Source organism: Mastigoproctus giganteus, chromosome 4, assembly GCF_048544385.1.
Source record: "Mastigoproctus giganteus isolate SK-2022 chromosome 4, ASM4854438v1, whole genome shotgun sequence".
Classification (NCBI taxonomy): domain Eukaryota; kingdom Metazoa; phylum Arthropoda; class Arachnida; order Uropygi; family Thelyphonidae; genus Mastigoproctus; species Mastigoproctus giganteus.
Window position 1 is genome coordinate 32,099,264 of NC_143578.1, and position 20,767 is coordinate 32,120,030.

Genomic DNA, 20,767 nt, shown 5'->3' on the forward strand with positions numbered 1-20,767 from the left:
TGGTTCCATGAGTCACTCTGGATGCACAACTTTTAAACAAATAGCATTCCTGAAAAGTACTCTGTTATTTAAAATACGAAACAGGATGTAACAACCAATTTAAAGATTTACAATTACCACCTGCTATCTGAGAATAACACAAATGTAGAATTTGCTCTTCTTGGATAACTGATAGCCTTAGTGGCAATTAATTGCCAAACCAATGGAAATGCAGTTGTTTATCTGAGCTGCCATACTGTATGCTGCTATGAAGGGTTACCTCAGAGATGATGTTGCATAAACCACAAGGTGTAGCCTGTCTACCCATATATTTAGCATCTATAGATTTAATTTCAAGTGTCTTAAATAATGCAGTAAAGATGAGAGTGTACCAGATAGTCCTTATGATTTATGCTGTATAATTTCAAAGTGGCCCTTCAGATATACTGTATGGAAACTCACATTAGATGCTGTGATTTCCACTGGATTGGCAGGTAACTGCTACCAGCGACCACCTATTATCTGATGAGAGACAAGTATAGCAGCTGACCAACTTTCAGGGATGTTATGTATTTTGTGTCCAGAAGGGTGACATAGGGAATGTTAATGATTAAAATACACTTGCTTGATCCACACAGGATTATTCTTTGTCACCCCCAATGCATTTCACTATGTCAGTTACAAATGTGACAAATTCCTATTTTCTGTCACTAAGGCATGAATTGTTACTACATATACCCAGTACTTAGTATTAGCCATATAGTGCAGTGAAGCCCCAGGCCTTTTCTGCATTATCCAAAAAAATAATAATAAAAACAAAATAAACAACCTATGTGTTTCCCTCTTTACACAGGTAACTATGCAATCAGAGAACTTTGTGCGCCCATATTGTAAATCCCAAATGCCTTTCCGCCTCTACTATTTTTAATTCAACCCCCATCAAGCATATAAATTATTTTGTGGTCGCTATATTCGAATTTCAATTTTCATTTCACTGCATCAAAACACTTTTGCCACTTTTCTGACCATCCATGAAGCCTATCCAAGCCATCCTGAAGGAACACTGCTTGGCAATGATAATTAATTGCTCTCTCCTAATCTTAGCATCATCTTCAAATTTTAACATCATGTTCTTCATTAGTATCATTTATGAAACTCAAACAACAGTGATCTGAGAACTAATTCTTGGGGAGTAGCACTTCTAACATTAGACCAATCTGAAGAGTAACACTAATCTCAACCCTCTGACCTTGCAGCCACCCTCTGTGATCCATCTTAGGCTTATACAGTAACCTCTCATGAGGAAATGAGTCAAATGCTTTTTTAAAATCATCTTGTTTGAGCAAGTTTTTGAACCCTAATAAGAAAATGACATCAATATTAACCTGGGATACTTTTATTTTTTCCCATCACAGTGTGGTTTTGTATTTAATATAAACTTTCCTGTGTAGTTTTTCCAGCCTTTGCTATGTAGAGAAATCTAAAGCATAATCAAATCTGCTGCCAACTTGCTAGTTTTAATTATCTCTGAAGTATTTAACTCTTTCTCACTTTCTCTCATGTTTAACATGTTCCAATGTGGTTACTTCTTTTAGACTAGATTTGTGCCATTTTGTAATGGAATTGAAGGCCTATCAAGTTCAGATAGGTCTTAATTCCATGTCAGTTCAGGATACTTTTTATAACTACTAAGCCTGATCCATTTCCTGACTATTTGATTGGATAAGTCTTTGTTACTACCAAGTAATTTAAAACAGTGGCTGTTTATTTCAGTGCATCTAACTGTTTACTGGGTTTTATCTTTCTTGGTGATTATCTTCATTGTAACAGCTATGTTTGTATGCTTATTACTTAAGTTGTTATGCTGCATTTAACAGTTTTTCTTTAATGTAATACATTACTTTTCATGAATATTACTTTACTTTTGTAATTGCATTACTGTATTAGTCTTTTTTAACATTGTTAGCTTGTTGCAATATATATAACAATTTTTAGTTGGAGTTTGTCATTTTTGTAAAGCCCTCTTTGCTGCCTTGGGTGTCTCAGGGTGCAGTTTTTTTTTACTATATGCCATATATATTTTATGCAACTAATCAGTTTATTCACAGTAAAAGTTGTTACAAAAAAGAAACTACTCTGGGAATTCTTAAATCTGAAATAAACACATTAAACTTAAAATTATTAAAATACAAGTATTATGAACTTGGATCTGCATCTTTTGAGACCTGGTTTTGAAATTCTTCGTGGTCAGATCTCATTACCAACTTTTGTTAACTTTTATTCCAATATGAGCAATAGAGGTACATCAATAAAATAAATTGCAGGACATTAAACGTAATCACAAAGAAGAACCTAGTAAGTGACACCTCCAAATACCACAAACTTTGTAATCTTACTTCATATTGAGAAAATGTTGGTTTCAGAGGCTCATACTTTGGATCTGCCACTGATCTGTTCATTGATATTGAAGGTTGTTATGATTATTAATGGATCAATCATCAGTCCATCCCTACCAAATTAATACTGTTCCTGCAAAACAGAAACATTGTTACAGGTAGTTCCACATTCATTCCAGATGAGTATCCATTGAACATCAGGTTGCAATCTGAATTTCATATCCATGAAGGTCTCAAGAACTGATGTTCTTGAGGCCAGTTTTTGCAGGTCCTATGCTGATGTACATTCTGTGAAATGCAGACCACTAATAGCAGGCATAAAGACCTTGTTATAATACATTTTTCTATAGCCACAGAGAACTTGCATTTCAGTTATATATCATTCAGTTGTTAGTTCAAACAAGTAGTTAAAATCAAACAGCATTGCTCCATTAACTGTCATCAGCCACCCACTGCTAACTTAACCAAATCTCTTGGTAAAGTTCAGGGTGGATGGCTGGGTTCGTATCATTATATTGTTTTAGTCTCTTAGAAACAGTTCCAAAGTCTGCTGATAGCATCTGTGGTAACACTCTAAGCACAGTGTACCATAGTCCACTGTGTTTAACTTCACAGTCAAAAGCAATAGTCTCCTCTGCTATTGACTCATTCTTCAATAATAAAGTTTATGAATTGACTAATTCCTAGTGAATGACAGAATGTAGTAAAGGCAGGATGTTTTTATCTCCATCATTGACATGAGAAGCATTCATCTGCAGACTTAACTTATGTGTTGCTCTGCAAATTTGTCAGTTAAAAACTTTCTTCATTTTTGCTCACCCCTCTATAGGGTAAGCAAAAGGTCACTGTGCATCTGTATTTGCATTATGCTGCAAGTAGGAAAGTCCCATACACATGCCTTAAGTGGCATACATGACTATTGGCAAGTAGTCTTTTCCAACTCCCCAGTACCCTACTTCCTACTACTCTTCAATCACTTGCACTGTAAATGCTTAGGTGAATGCAAGTGTTATGAAAATGGCATTGTCAGTTAAGGCCTGGATGTTATTTTATGGAGCACATATTTGGTGAACACAGTGCAACAGTTGGTTAACTAAGGAAACCAGATCAGTTTCAGATGTGCCAAGGTCTGGCAGGCCATCAGTTTTAACAGAGGACAAATTATTGGATATTTCTAATCAGAAATTTCACTGGACATTTCTCATCAAAATTCAGTTTGCAAATTGTCACAGCAAGTAGGCATTTCATATGACTTAGCAAGGAATGCTGTGCTGCTCTAGAACTCCTTGATCACAAGGTATATCCCTCTAAAATACTGAAAATTTTAAAGTTCAGCACTGCTCAATCTTTAAGGAGACTGGATTTTAAACTGTTTACTGTATTTCGTAATTGCTTTGTGCAGTGAATTGCATAACCTTGTCAAAATTTCAAAATGCATATATAATATAGTGTGTCCATAAAAATAATGAATTATTTTTATGGGTACACACGTACATACAAAGATACAAAGGTGTATCTGATCATGAAGGTGATCAGATACACCTTTGTATCTGATCACCTTCTTTATAGTGTTGCATGGAGATGCTATATAAGGTACATCCCATTCATCTAAGGAATCCACCACTCTGTCTCTGCCAGAGTAGTCAATTCCTTGGACAAATAGGATGTACTTAATAAATCGGGCACTCTGGGTCAAGATCCCATTACTTTTTTTCTATCATATATGGCTTATAGTAGCACTGATTTTTACTTATCTTGCAGTTTTTATTAATTAGAATATATTAATTTTAAAAGTTAAACATTCAGTAGTTTAAACTTTTTAATCTCTTGTTTTTTAAAAATTATTTTAATTTAAATGTTTGATTAAACATTATTATGCTATTTCAGCTGATTCTCAACCGAGGAGTTTGCAAGAAATGTGCCGCACTAGCATTCGGGCAATTCTTCGTACTAATACAGAGATAGAACACCCAAAGTTAAAAGACAAAAAGAGGCATTTTCCAAGAAGAAAAAAATTAAGGCGTCGTATAAAACGTATAGTGATACCTATTTTTCAAGAAAGTGATAATGATAGTAATAGCAGCAATCAGCCTGAAGGTGGGGAAAATTTTTTACCTGATAGATCTAACAGTGAAGAAACCCAAATGTCAAATCAAATATCTGCTGTGATAGAACATGTGATGAGTCAGGATTCAAATTTACGTGAAGTAATGGGTGATACACCTAGTTCTAGTATGAATGCAGTTGTTGCCTCTGTTGAAGATAAAAGACCAGATTCTGATAATTTTGAAAATGGAGAGTGCACCATTGCAGAAAATGTGTTAAATTCAAGTGATGCAAATAATCGGTTGAGTCTTGCTAGTATTGTCCAAAAGAATATTGCTAAAGAGCATAATGACAGTCTAAATAATTCTTCTAATAACGACCAGATGGAGGTGATTAAAGATGATGTATCATTTCAGGCCTGTATACAGAAATTTTCATATGGCCAACAGGAAGATCAACTAGAACGAAAACGTGGCATGGAGGATGATGATGATGACGATGACGATGATGATGATCAGCATACAGAAGCGGAAAACAAATCAAGGAAATCTTCTGATGGTCATAATCAAAGAAAAAGGACTGCGGCAGCTGTTATATGGAAGCGAGTTGCTTTCGATGAGCTTGATAGTGATTCAGATAAAGAAAATGGCAAAAAAAATGAAGAGGAATCTATTGAAGAAGTAGAAAGTGAAGAAAATTATACACACTTCATGAAGCAAAAAATTTGTGCACTACCTCTTCCACTAACAGTGAAGTCTTATTTAAACTATCTTCGGCCACTGTGAGTGAAATATAAAAATTCATTTCATACTTCACTTCATACTCCCAAAAATTGCGATTGATTCTATACAGAATGTTTAATACAGCTAAGAATAAAGATAACTGAACATATTAATACTCAACACTAAAGATTGTTAGAACGAAAGCTTTTAACAGTTGATTAGAATTAGCACAGGCCCTTCTTATATTGGTCACAAACTGTGATTGTTCTTCATAGATGTGTACATGTACAGACAGTTAGTATTAAAAATGGGTGGGCCATTTCTTTAGTTGAATTCTTATATCTAGATCTGTTTTTTGCTTCATTTTCCTTCATCCTCTTTAAAAAAAATGCACTCTGAATTTTTATCATAGAACCTGTGTATCGAAATTCTCTTCAAATAAAGTGTGTTATTGTACTGTTTTGATAGTTACATAACTCATAAATATATATATATATATATGTAGTATATATATATATATATATATATATATATATATATATATATATAAAACAAAACTAGTCATTTCCAGATGGTGATAATAGATTGGTACAAAAAAGTGTCTGTACACCTTTGATATACTTGATATTTACTCTTTGGTCTGTTTAATGCATAGAAGTACTGGGAAATTTCATGTCAAAATTATTAGTACAAACACTTTTTGTATTAAAAAGAATTCTACATAATTTATATGTATAATTTACTGTGTAGAAAATATACTAGTAGGTTCCAATAGGATAAAAAATTATTCTAGTTTTTTTTTTTTTGCTATTATAAGTGTTTACACAAAATGCAGTATAGATTGCTGATATTGCATTACTTCATAATTGCATTTTCAAATCAAAATGGCCATAGTGGCAATTGATTTTAATTTTATTTTCAGTAGTCTTTTTGGTTACCTGAAAATGATAGCTGGCGAGTGACGTCTTGTTGTGTATATAGTCTTGCCATGTGATTCATAATACTGGAATAATTTTCTAAAGAACTTGTACATTGTAATAATATTTTTAACTATTTCCAGCAGTACCACCAAGTTAATATCATATTTCTAGTAATATGGCCAAAATTGGCTCTATATTCTTTTGTGTATATTATTTTATTTGTGAAATGACTTGGCAGTTTCAAAAAGTATAAATAATTCCTTTAGTAGTAGACTTCTTTTCATTTTTTATTTATATAGTGAATGCTACAAAGTGACAGCTGATCGCCAGTTATTGATTTTATTTGTTGTTTTTGGACAGTTTCTTAATTATATGATAGTTATAGTGCATTGTTGAAAGTCACTTTTTCTTTCTTTTTTTTTTCCCAAAAATGTTTGAAATGCGCAGATTTTCCCAGTAATATTCTTAATAATTAGGTCAAAATCTCCTTGGTGGTTCAGCTTAGTTAATACTTTGGGTGATAGCTAGATCTAAAATAAATGAGAACATTTATTTTTTTTAGAAATAGAGGATGTTTATTTTTTAGAAATGCCTTTAAAAATGAGTGCATTGCTTTGTCTCCAGTGTTAGTGTTCATTTGGAAAACACGAGATTTGTAGTGGATTTACCTTGTGCATATGATATAATAGTTTGATTGTCAATTATAATTTCGTGCATTTGACTAGAACAAAGCAAACAGTGCTATGTAAATTCATAAAATATATATATGTTGATATATACTTGGTTTATTGGTTAACTATGTACTTGGCTTTCACTTCTTTCAAAACATGAAAGCATACAATAGTGGCATTTATCACTGATTGCTAATTGGAGATAAGTTTCATTCATGCCTTGTTGGATATGATGTACAAGTTGTATCTTTAGTTTTGTAATAGGTTCAGTGCTAATAAAACTATGAGCGTTTTAATTCTCTGGTAATATTTTTTAAGGTTCTACATAATTTTAAGAAATGATCAATAACTGATTGCTAAAGAATGCACTACAAACTTTTCTATACAATTTCAAAGAATAGCACTTTTCCTGCCTGCATTAAGTTGAATAATTATTTTATTACTTTCTAGCTGTTACAGCATTAAAGAACCAAACTATAGTCGGATCCTGGCTAATAAATCACTTCAAATTAGCAATGAAACAATTTACAACATACATTTTGCAAACACAGTTCAAGCTCACTTCTTCAGTGCTACAATTAACTCACTAAATTATTAACCTAATTAACATTAGCATGTTTAGTATGAATAACAATATAGATATGTCTTTGATGTTACTGCTATGAAGCTCATTAAAACATAATAAGCACAATAAGCACCGTTGTTGTAATTATCTGTTGTGCATATATGCAGAATGTGATCTCAGCAGATCATGAGTGATTCAGTGCTATTATTTATTGCTTTGAAATGTTCTGGTGATTTTAACAGTGTTATCTTAGCCTATGGAGCCATAGGCTAAGATTAGTATAATCTTAGACTATGAATCCTCAGTCTAAGATTAAGATGTCAGTTGTTATGACATTATCCTGGATTATGGAGCTGTACAGTCTTTGGCTAGCCTTCAAAAGATTACAAAAAATAGCAAACCAGCTGGAGAACCAACAAGACTCAATTACTGACTATAGAATAACTGTACTTCTATTTATATATTTTTATCTGTCAGATTTTATTTAAATTTCACTTTGTCCAATATTGTGTTCTTAGAAAGTTAGCATATTTTTGCCCAGTGTTGGAAGGCTTTGCACTTCTAGTGCCTTTTGCCTATTGAAGCATTAGCATTAGTTGAGGCATATTATGCAAGAAAGCAAGCTTATACAGAATCAGCCAAAAAAAAAAAACCCATTTCACCCATCTGGTCACTCCAAATGTTTGTCTAGTTCAGCCTCAATATATTTAAGCTATTAACTTCCACAACAACAGATGGAAGTTTGTTCCAGCAATCAACTCCCCGCTGGCTAAAGGCAAACTTCCACACATCTATTCTACAACTGTCTTTCCTCAATTTGAATCTATGTGTCTCAGGTTCTTAATCTGAGCAAGCGGAAGTATCCTGTCAGCATTGAGCCTGCTCAAACTATTCAGGGCATTGTGTACCTTAATCAGATCAGTTCACATGTGCCTAGTCTCCAGACACTGTAATTTGCATTTCTTAAGTCTTTCTTTGTAAGAGCAACCCTTTGTTCCAGTCACTCATCTTTCTGCCCTTATTTGTACTTGTTCTAGCAACTCTACATCCTTCTTAAAATGAGGCCTCCAGACCTGTACACAGTACTCAAGGTGTGGCCTGACCATTGCCTTATACAAGGGTATAATCACCTCCTTGTCTCTGCTGCAAAATTCCTATATATCATTGACAAAACTCCATGACCTGCTCTGGCAGCCCGTCTGCGCTACTCAGAGAACTTCATATCTGACTGCACAATTATCCCCGGGTTTTTTCCATTCTCCACCTCCCTGAGTTTAGTACCACACAGTTGGTACATTTCTCTTAGGTTATTGCTACTCATATGCAGTACTTTGCATTTGTCAATATTAAACTTCAGTTGCCACTTCTCAGCCCATGTGCCTAACTTTTCTAGATCCTGCCAACCTTTATATCATCTGCAAACTTGGACATTTAGCCTGATATACCTTCATCGATATCATTGATGAATACACAAAACAACAATAGGCCAAACACCAAACCCTGGGGGAATCCAATAATAACTTTGGTCCACCTAGAGTGGTGTCCATTTATTACTATTCTCTGCTATCTCCCACTCAACCATCCCTTTATCCATTGCAGCAACTTTCCCTTCATTCTATACTGCTCCAATTTGTACAACAGTCTTCCATGTGCAATGGTATCAAAAGCTTTCTTCAAATCCAAGTATATGATATCAGAATTATTTTTTGCATCCAGTACCTTTGTGACAACATCATAGTATCCAATCAAATTGGTCAGAAAAGACTTCCCCTTAACAAACCCATGTTGTGTCTGAACTATTACTGTAGTCTTGTATTTTCCCTGCAACAGAAGTTAAACTAACAGGTCTATAATTATTTGTCACCTTTGCTGCATCCCTTTGTGAATTTGGGATACATTTGCACATCTCCAGTCCATGGGAAACTCCCCTGACTTTAAGGATGCTTCCATAATTATTGCTAAGGGTTTGATTACTTCCTTGCTGTGTGCTTCAGTATAACTGGACAGATTCCATCTGCCCCAGGTGCCTTTTTTATGTTTAACTTCAACAATTTCTCCTCCACTTTGCTCTTAGTTATTACAAAATCACTTATCTTCCTGTTAGAGTTTGATAAACTTCTGGCATTCCTCTCCTTGAATAACTCCATGTGTGAATGTAGATGCAAAATACTCATTCAGTTAATCAGCTTCTTGAACAGGATCATCAATAGTCAAACTATCTATGTTAAGTGGACCAATCTGATTCATCCCCTTTCTTCTAGATTTTACATAATAAGTAAAGAACTCTTTGCTATTTTTCTTTGCATTCTTTGCCAAAGATTTCTCATAATCTGCCTTTTTTGCCTGCCTAACATCCTTTGTGACTTGATTACAGACTGGCTTATATCTGCCATAGGCTTCTGTGTCGCTGATAATATATATGCATCCTGTGCATTTTTTTTCTCTGCCACGAGCCTCCTTAATTCATCTGACATCCATTTAGGCAATGGATGTCAAATGAATTAATGAGCCTTGGGCAGTATTTCTTAGTTGGTATGAAAAGCCTAGTGGCCTCCAAGATTAAGTCCCTAAAGGCTTCTTATTTAGAATTTACTGTTGGTAATGTCATCAGTTGAGACCACTGTAGTCACCTTTACGAAAACAAAAATCCTTCCCTTTACCCTTGATGTAGTTATATCTTTAAGTAAATCCCACATGAATACACTGTGATTACTGTCACCTAGCGGTTCCTTTATCTGCAAATTCTTTATCCATGAATAATCACTGCTGATAATCAGATCAAGCGTATTACTCTCTCTGGTTGCCCCTTGAACATGTTGCTGTAGAAAACAATCCTCCAATAAATCCAAAAAAGTCTTGCTAGCATGCAAGTGACCAACCACAAGTTCCAGTTAATATCTGGAAAGCTAAAATTCCCCATTACAAGGCATTCTGATTTACTGGCCCACTCTATTTCTCCGATGAGTACAACTGTTCAGTGTACTCATAGAGTCATTAGGCCTATAACACACTTCTACTCACATTTTCCATTTCCCCGTGTTTATGTCACACCAAACAGACTCAACATTGCAATGTCCATCTATGACAATCAGATGCATTTCCTTAGATTTTGTTTCTTAATTAACAGCATTAACCCCTCTTCCCTTCCTATCCTGTTTATCCTTTCTGTACACATTATACTCCCCAAATTCCAATTCTGCACTGCTTATATCTGTGTGACACCATGTCACTGATATCCTAACAATATCTGCCTTTGATGCCTTGATCAGCACTTCAAATTCATCAAATTTATTTACTATACTTCTGGCATTGGTGTACCTGCAAGTATACATGCACCTGTTCTTACTCTTAGTTACCCTAACACAGCCCATGTATTTACTTGTTCCATGATGACTGTCAGCAGCTCTTGAAATCCCCAGCAACTTGCTGTCTATGCTGCTGCTGCTCATTACAATAGAAGCAGTGCAAGAATCACTTTCACCTCTGCCTGTGGCTACTGTTAATCTTGTAGTCTATGAATCCCCCTCCCCCAATTTTTTCATTCTAGCCTAATTTCAACATAACATAACATAACATAACCTAACCAGACAGCATTCTTTGCTGTCTGGCATTCTTTTCTGTGTGTGATAACAATTTACATTTAAATTTTTGCCTTATTTAGTTTTTTTGTGTTTGTTTTTTTAAATTATAAAGTTTGTTAATATATTTTTGTAATAATTAACAGGTGGACTTTCTTTGTGAAGAAGTTAAATAGCAACTAGTTTATGGTTTACCCTCCTGAGGAGGGTCAAATATAAAATACTTGTTTTACTCCTGCATTTCTATTAGTAATTTTCCAGTATATCATTATTTTAATTATACCCATAGGTAGACTTTTGTTTTCAAATTTGCCATTGCAATTTTGATTAACTTTCTGAACTGGAAGAATGATACACCATTTTGATAAACATTTTGAGTTTTTTCCTTGCATTGTATCTTCACCGTACCTTTTATTTCTGTTTCAAGGAGGTGAAAAGTTGATTTTTCAAAGAATTGTTTTGCACTCAATGATAGGACCTCTGTATAAATAATAGTTTTCATTTCTTGCCCTGAGTTTTGTCATGCAATTCTAGACTAATGCAAACATCTAAAAATGTATCCTCATAGCTGGCACAATGGTCATTTGCTGTCATTTCACAGTATATGGACAAGGCCTAAGTTTGAGTAGTATCTAGTTGGAAAGATCTTTTATTAGCTTTTTTTCAGATCATGGCTAAGTAAGTTGAACAATGGTTATGTGTTTTTTTCTTCTGGAAACTTAATCCTCTTATTTATTTTGTGACATACTTAATGAATTTTGTATCCAATACTTTGTCTTCTAAATGATGTGTATCAGTCTCTGCAGAAATATTGCCAAATCAGTACTTCATATCAGTTGCAAAACTACCATACTGCCAGGTGTGTCACTGTGTGTGTGGGGGGGACTAGCAGTATGGTAGATTATTGGGTTTCACTGATGTTAAATAGCATGGAGGTTCTGTTCATGGCTTCAGCAGGAGGGCTCAGAATTTGCGGTTTCACTACTGCTTCATAGCTTACAGCAACTTCGGCTTTTATCACTTTTGTTAAGTTTATTTACTAAGTACATGGCACTTGATGTTCATTCAGTTATGGCTCTATCTTGAATGCTGAGCAAGTAATGTTTAAAAACACACAGATTAGCACATATCTGTTATTTAAAAAAATTGACGTTATAAGTAACATTAAAAATTGAACAAATACTAATTAAGCTAATAAATGTGGAAATAGTGCACACATTTCTATTAATCTTATTGTTAGCTTCTAACCAACTACCAACAACAAATAGGTTGGTTAGTTGGACTACTAACCAACCTATTTGTTGTCTGCATGTGAATATTGGGAAAAACAAGTGGACAAATATTCTGAAAACAAATACAGACACACAACTAATGACATGGATAGCAAACCTTGCTATCCATGCCTAAGACCGACTCAGTCGTGAAGTGAAAAAAAAAATTCCATAGAAGTTCCCACATCATTGAGAGGATTCAAACCCAGGCCTTTTTCACTGAATGTGGAAAGGATGGGGATTCTACCTGCATGGATTGAGTACTTCGTTAGGACCATGCAGTTTGGACTACATACAACAATGTGTAAATAAAAAAGGTCACAATGTGTAAGAGGTGCATGAAAGTATTAAGTCATGTGATCTGACTGGTGTCATTTGAATTTAATAAATGTAAAAACATTTGGAAAAATTCATGATGAGATACAGAAGTAGGTTTTTAGCATTAGTAGAGGCATATGATGCAAGAAAGCAAGCTTATACAGCATCGGTCAAAAAAAATAATCCCATTTCACACATCCATTACCTCTAAAAGTTGGTCCAGTTCTTCCTTGAATTTATCTAAGTTAACTTCCACAACAACAGATGGAAGTTTGTTTCAGCAATCAACTATCTCCACTGGCTAAAGGCAATTTTCTGCACATCTATTCTACAACTATCTTTCCTCAATTTGAAACTGTGTCCCCTCAGGTTCTTAGTCTGAGCAAGACGAATCCCATCAGCATTCAGCTTGCTCAACCCATTCAAGGCCTTATACACCTCAATCAGATCACCTCGCAGGTGCCTACTCTCCAGCCACTGCAATTTGCAGAACTTAAGCTTTTTTTGGTAAGAGCACCCCTTTGTTCCCCTCTCCAATCTTGTTGCCCTTCTTTGTACTCATTCTAGCAACTCTACATCCTTCCTAAAATGAGGCCTCCAGACCTGTACGCAGTACTCTAGGTGTGGCCTGACCATTGCCTTGTATAACGGGATTATCACCTCCCTGTCCCTGCTAGCAAAATTCCTATATATCATTGACAAGACTCAATGACAAGACTCAATGACCTGCCCTGGCAGCCCGTCTGCACTGTTCAGCGAACTTCATATTTGGCTGCACAATTACCCCCAGGTCTTTTTCACTTTCCACTTCCCTTAGTGTAGTACCACCCAGTTGGTATGTTTCTCTTCAATTATTGCTACCCATATGCAGTACTTTGCATTTATCAATGTTAAACTCCAGTTGCGACTTCTCAGCCCATTTTCCCAACTTATCTAGATCCTTCTCTGTACTTGTTCTAGCAACTTTACATCCTTCCTAAAAGAAGGCCTCCAGATCTGTACTCAAGGTGTGGTCTGACCTTGCCTTATACAAAGGTATAATCACCTTTTCCCTACTAGCAAAATTCCTGTATCATTGACAAGACCCAATGACCTGCACTGCTCAGAAAACTTATTCTGACTGCACAATTACAATTTAGGAGCATCAGGGACTTTGGCATATATAATATGTACATCGTATGTGTTCTGTGGCTGATTTGATGTTTGCTGAATGAAAAACTCAAGTTTCTGAGAGAGAAAAGTCATGGTATCCTTGCCTGAGATAGACGAACTCAGCTTTGTAAAAAAAGACATATAAAAATTCCTCGTGTCATTGATGGAATTCAAATTGAAATTTCAAAAAATCATCTGGAGTGTATTATCAAGTGTAATTGTCACCAAACAAAACAACCTCTGTGTTTAATGTGGGCACCCCTTAAGGTATCAGTACTCGCACCAAGAGAAAAACTTGACAGAAAAGTGCACTATTGGAGTAGGTGAGCATGGAAGCAAATAATCTTGGACACCAATTGGAAAATATGACTGTTTGGTGCCATCGAACTAAATATGGAGGAAATGATGTTGGAACCATTCATCCTGTTGTGTACCAGTTGCGGTACAGCCTATAACCTTAGTTCGTGATCCCACCGGAGGATACTCAGTGTCCTCTCAGCATATCTAATGCATCATTTCAGTCACATACACCTGGTAATGTTGCATGTTTATTTCCTATGAATTAGTACCTCAAGATGACAATGCAACCATCTACCATGGCAAATAAATAAAAGGGGGTTTAAGCTTCCTTAAATGGAATTGTCAAGCATTTCCCATTGCTGTCCTAATCTTAATCCCATTGGGCATCTAAAGTATCTTTAAAAATGAATGTATTTTGTGAATGTATCACAATTCAGTGGCTGTTACAGGCTGCCCTATTTTTCAATGAACTCCAATGCAGAGGTTTGGCTGTAACATCTGAAAATTGTTTGATAGTAAGTGAACTTGAAAAGACCAGCACTTTAACATTATGAATGTGAAAAATACAATGCATGTTTCTGGAACATTCAACTTAAGGATAATTTTTATCAAAGAAGACAAAGTGCAGTTGTCACCAACAGAATAAGAACTCATCACTGAAGATGAGTTCCTGTTCTGTTGCCATTCATCAATCCAGGCAACTACTGACACCAGACAAGTGCTCACAGTGAAAGGCAGTTGATGCAAAGGATGCTATCCCAAGTCTGCACCTGCAAGTCTCATGGCAATTATCCTACTTGTGGTAGGGAACCTTTTAGCAGCAGTTAGTGTTTGTTGAATGGCAGGTAAAATTTTATTTGATTCTGTTACTTTTTTTTTTTTTTTGGTAGTTGTTGCCGCATTGGCTTCTGTGGCCATAATGCACCTCCCAAGGTTTTTGCAGTACTTTGATCCAAGCCCGAGGCAGGATTCGAACTCACAACCTTTGGGTTGCCAGGCAGACACTTTACCCACCCAGCTAGCCTGGTCAGCTGAGTCTGTTACTGCTTTCTAGCTTTTGTACAATATCAAATATGCATTTGATATTGTATAAAAGTAGGATGACTGAATGTGATCTTGAAATCATTGATTCAAGCACAGTGGTTGTAATAGCTCCTCATCACACTAAGTTTGAATCCAGTCAATGATGCCAGGTACTTTTATGCTTTTTTTCATTCCGTGACTGAATTGGTTGGTCTTAGATGAGAATAATAAGGTTCTCCCCCCCCCATGGAAACAGCAAACCAGCCAGAGAACACATGCAATTTAGAGACAAAACACATGTGAGATAATTCTCTGGTGGCCCAAAAATAATTTAAATCAGTTGTAGTAGGGATTTAGGAACATCTGCTAAGGCCATAATGCTCCGTGTATGCTGTCTGTAAATTGCATGTATTCCGTGGTCAATTTTCTGTTTGCTGGATGAAAAACCAGAGTTTCCAGGAGAGAAAAAAAAACGTGCTGTCCTTGCCTGAAACTGACTAACTCAGCCACATTTGTGAAAAGGCCCATAAAATTACCTCACGTCATAGAAATTAGTTGAACTCGAGTCTTTTCCAACAGTTTGGTGAGTTCGGCAGCTCTACCAACTATGCTACCCACAAAGGCAACTTAAGCTCCCTCAAACTTGTCAAGCTGCTGATATGACTGGCAATCAGATCATGGAGTCTCCTACACTTTGGAATCAATATCTTGTTTAGCACGTGAGGCATTTAGTTTAGCTGCTTGGCTGGATTAAAGAACATAAACGGGCCCATTCAAATATGTTACGACAGAATCAGAATTTTCAGTTTCTACTTGGCAATTTTGCCTGTTTTATTCGGTATCGATCGGGCCTCTTTTGGTTCAAATAACAGCAAGTGTGTTGCACATTCTATAAGGTGTTTTAGTCTAATTGTGACCATTCTTCTAGCAAAATATCGCGCAGTTGCAACAAAGTTAAAGGAAGAGGATTTCGTTGCCGAATAGCTCTCTCCACATCCCACAGATTCTCAATTCTCGTGGTCCACCAGTTCTAATAGGTCATCGACATACGTGGACTCAGATTACAGTCGAAAAGTTAACTTTTCAATTCGATAGCCTAACAACACTTGACAATTAGTATTCTCTGTAATAATTCTAGCAGTTCTACATCCTAAAATGAGGCCTCCAGACCATTATGCAGGAATGAGGATGTGGCCTGACTATTGCTTTATACAATGAAATGATCAACTCATCCTTGCTAGAAAAATTCCTGTGTATCATTTGAAAAAATCCCCGATGAGCTGTCCTGGCAGCCTATCTGCACTGATCAGAGAACTTAATATTTGACAATTACCCACAGGTCTTAATTTTCCACTACTCTTAGTGTAGTACCTTACATTTGGTAGGTTAGTCTGAGGTTGCTGCTGCCCATATACAGCATTTTGCATTTCTCAATGTTAAACTCAATTGCCATTTCTCAGTCCATCTGCCTAAATTTTCTGCATCTTATTCCAGTAGCACACCGTCATTACTGTCAAAAACCACCCTACAACTTTTGTATCATCGGCAAACTTGGACGTTAAGCGCGATATACCTTCATCGATATCATTGATAAATAATGGAAACAACAATGGGCGCAACACCGAACCCTGGGGGACTCCATTAATAATTTTAGTCCATGAAGAGCAGTGTCCAGTGATGACTAAACTCTGTGTTTTCCACTGAATCATCCCTGTATCAATAGCACAACTTGCTCTTAATGCCACACTGCTCCAATTGGTACGGCAGTCTTTTATGTGCAACAGTATCAAAAGCTTTCCTGAAATCCAAGTATATGATATCAACCTTAGGCCTATACTTTGAAGAGTATGTCTTAGTTGGTAGCTTCTATGGTCAATTCATTGAATGTTTCCCATTTAGAATTTGCTGTTTCCCATTTAGAATTAGAACCAGTGGCGTAGCTACCATGTAGGCAGGCAATTGCCTCCTGGCCCGGGACATTTAGGGGCTCGGCGTCTTTGGCTGTCTCCTGTTTTTTGCAAGTAGGGGCCCGAACATGTTCTTTTCCTCCGGGCCCGGAAAAGGGTAGCTATGGAGATCGGTAGGTGGCGCGGACACGGTGAAGCGTTTGTTTTAAGTGCTGATTGACACTCGATTTTTCTAGTATAAGTGAATGTTTGAAGGTTCTTACATGTTACAGTGCAACGGCCAAATGGTTCTACCTCACCCAAGGTGAGTATCTCCCGGATCCGTTTATTCTAATTCTCTCAAATTGCGTACAAGTTAAATCGAACCAGGCACGTTCTGCAGTGGAAGTTCGCCATTTTCAGCAGTTCCGATTTTTGCCTACTGAATTGCAGCCCCAGTCAAGGTCAGAGAGGAGTGATAATCCCCCCCCCCCCCACAGGTGAAGTCTCTTAAAGTAAATGTCATAAAAGAGTTCCGCTGTAGGGTGAAGCGACATACAGCGTTAGTCACAAAGCCCTTGCACAGTGCCTAATGGAAAAGACGGCTTCGTATTCCTGGAAAGCTTCGACGAATTATAGTGCTTCAGTAGCCGAGTTGTCTGGAGAACTGACTTTCTCTGAAGTTCCAGACATCAGTTTTAAGGAACCACCAGCTATGATGGAAAAAACGCTGGAAAACAAATTTCCCCCTATTCAAGGACCTTTAAATTCTACTCATACGTTTAATGATTATCAAGATTGTGAACAAACTGGTAGTGCAGCTATTCTTGACTATCTTTTTGGATTAAAAGCAAATATGCTTGATGTTTTTATAGAGGACTCTACTGTGACACCTCTTATGTTTGTTGAGATATCCAAAAATTGGAACAATATGGAAAGGTTAGTAATAGATCTAACTATAGAGAACGAAAAGTTGAGAACAAAATGAAATAATCTTAATGTTGAGAGGAAACAATAAAATGTCTTGCCAACCGTTTCGGCTCCCATCTATGCGGGTGTGGTTGCCTTAGCCGCTGGCAAACGATCTCAGAGTGAAGTTAACTTACCGGATGTTCAAAAAAAGTACGTACTCTTGGTTAAAGCAAATGTAGATAGTAATTGTAAAACCAGTGAGGAAGTTAAAGCTGAAATTTCCAAAAGTCTTAAACCTGAATTTAAAAAATTAAAGATTAAATCAATAAGAAAAATAAGAGAAAAGGGGGTTCTAATCGAAAATGATAACATCAAGGATCTAAATAAACTTAAATCCTGCCCTAAGTTCAAGGAGTTAAAATTTTCTGTGGATTCCCCTAAAAAATTAAATCCAACTGTCATAATATATGACAGGGGTGGCCAACGAGTCGATCGCGATCTACCAGCTGATCGCGGATTTAATTTCGGTCGATCACGACGAATTTTAAATATACAGTCATCGCTCGATTTGTGCAATAAAATTTTTGAGATGGTAGATCGCGGCACATTTTGAAGGAAAAAAGTAGTTCGCATCACAAATTAAGTTGGCCACTCCTGATATATGACATTCCTAAAGATGTCAATGACTCTGATTTTCTGGAAGACTTATTCAATAAAAACCTTGTGGATCATGGGATTTCCCAGGAAGATTTTGAATCTATTAAGGTTCGTTTTAAAATCAGTTCTTGCAAGAAAAACAATCACCATTGGGTTTTTGAGATTCCAAATAAAATAAGAAAGTGTTTTGGCTTCAAATAGCAAGGTTTTTATCGGATGGTCTGTCCATGGTATGAAGGATTTTTTCACAGCATCAGGCTGTTTTAAATGTCTTAGCTACGGACACTCGGCTAAAAATTGCAACCAGTCCGAGTTTACTTGCGGATATTGCGGTGACCTGGGTTATCAAATTCAACACTGTCCTAAAATGAAGGAACTGCTATTTGCCCAAATTGTCAGCTTAAGAAGAGAAATGCGGACCATTCCTTGAAGGATGTTAAGTGCCCTGAATTTGTGAAAGCCCAAGAGGTAACAAAAATTCGGGCCGACTTTACCTAACTCTGGAAAGTCTTGTGTATATACTTTACAGTTAAATTGTCAACGGTCTTTATCGGTTGTAAGTGATCTTTCTAAGTTAATGGTCCAACACAAATTTCAACTTTTAGGGTTACAAGAACTGTATTCTTATAAGGGTGTGGTCAAGGGCCTCCCTCTCAGCTGTCGCATTATTTCTTCAAACCATGTTACGGTCGGTGACCGGGGTAATGCCACTAACAGGGTTTGGGCCGCCCTGGTGGTTGCTGATCCCCTCATTACTGTAACAAAAATTTCTAGTCTCTGCTCCACACATGCCGCATGTGCATGCTTGGAAGGCTGTTTTGGAAAAAATTATGTGGTTTCTCTGTATGCTCAATGTACTCAGGCCAGGCAGGCCATAGAGTCATTTCTAAATTACATGGAAGAGACGTTTTGATCCCTTTATCTGGTTTTCCTGTCATTTTTATGATGGATGCTAATGCTCACTCCCAGCTTTGGAATAGCCCTACTACAGACTCTAAAGGTGAACTTTTGGAGGAGCTTATTCAGTCCAATAACCCTACTCTATGGAAAACCCCAGGCCATCCGCCTACTTTTGTTTCTTCTCTGAGTCAATCTTATATTGATATTACCCTTTCAAACTCTACTCTTAGTTATGTCATTTCCAACTGACTTAGCCATACTTCGTGGTGCTCCATCGACCACAATGTCATCACTTTTATGATCAGTCTAAGCAACAATCCTTGGGTTATCAGGTGCTGTTTTGACTTCCCGTGGTTTAAGACAAAACACATTGATTGCAATATCTTTGATGTAAAGGTTAGTGAACTTATTTCAGAAGAAATAAGTGTCCAACTTGGTTCACTTCCTGCTGATATGCAGGTTTCTAGGGTTCAAGAGATTCTAATCACTGTCTGTGAGTCCACTCTAAAAAAGAAAAAACGAAAAATGAACAGTGCTTCATGGTGGACCCCAAATCTTACAATCCTCAAAAGAAACTTACAAAATGCTCGTCGTAATTTTCAGAGAGCAAAGAGAGCTAACAAGCCAAGAGATGAGACTGACAGACTTGGTGACCAATAGAAGGAGTTATTTAAATACCATTTTCCAAGAGAAGAAACTTGCCTGGGCAAGGTTTGCGTTCAGCATAACATAAATCAAGATCCGTGGGGATTACCCTACAAACGTTTTACTAACAAGGTTCATCCCGGCGATGTTCTTTCTTCTATTATTGTAATTGGTAATGAAACCCTGGACTGGAGTTTGTCAATTAATGTCAATAGTCATCCAATAAATCCAAAAAAGTCTTGCTAATGTGCGAGTTACTACCACAAGTTCCAGTCAATACCTGAAAAGTTAAAATTCTCCATTATAAGACATTCTGATTTAATGATCCACTCTATTTCTCTGTACAATCATTCGTTGGACCCATGAGTCATTAGGACAATAACATTCATTTCATGTTTTCTTTCCCAGTGCTGCTCAGAGTACTTTGTATCTGACCGCAAATTTACCCCCATCTTTTTCATTCTCCACTACCCTAATGTGATACCACAGCTGGTAAGTTAATGTAGGATAATTGCTACCCATATGCTGTACCTTACATTTGTCAATGTTAAACATCATTTGCCACTTCGCAGTCTATCTGCCTAATTTTTCTAGATCTTGTTGCACTAGCATAAGCTGATTACTATAATTAACGATCCTACTGACCTTATATTATCTGCAAACTTAGATATTAAACTTGCTGTTCCGTCATCAATATTGTTAATAAATAAGTAGATAACAACAGTGGGCCCAGCTCTTAACCCTGGGAAACTGCACCAATAACTTTTGTCCAAGAAGAACATGTCGATAACAACTCATTGTTGTTATCGACATACTATGGGTAAAG

At 36.5% G+C, this 20,767-nt stretch overlaps 1 protein-coding gene across 3 annotated transcripts in view; it reads left to right on the forward strand.

Moving 5' to 3' along the window:
• Positions 1–5,552, forward strand: part of LOC150086578 (protein-L-isoaspartate O-methyltransferase domain-containing protein 1-like) — a 75,684-nt gene extending 70,132 nt beyond the window's left edge. For all 3 annotated transcript variants that reach the window (XM_090371464.1, XM_090371465.1, XM_090371463.1), the window contains exon 5: positions 4,263–5,552. In XM_090371464.1, the coding sequence (XP_090227590.1) occupies positions 4,263–5,206 (944 nt within the window). In that variant the 3' untranslated portion in view covers positions 5,207–5,552. The remainder of the gene's footprint in view (positions 1–4,262) is intronic.
• The last annotated feature ends 15,215 nt before the right edge of the window (positions 5,553–20,767 follow it).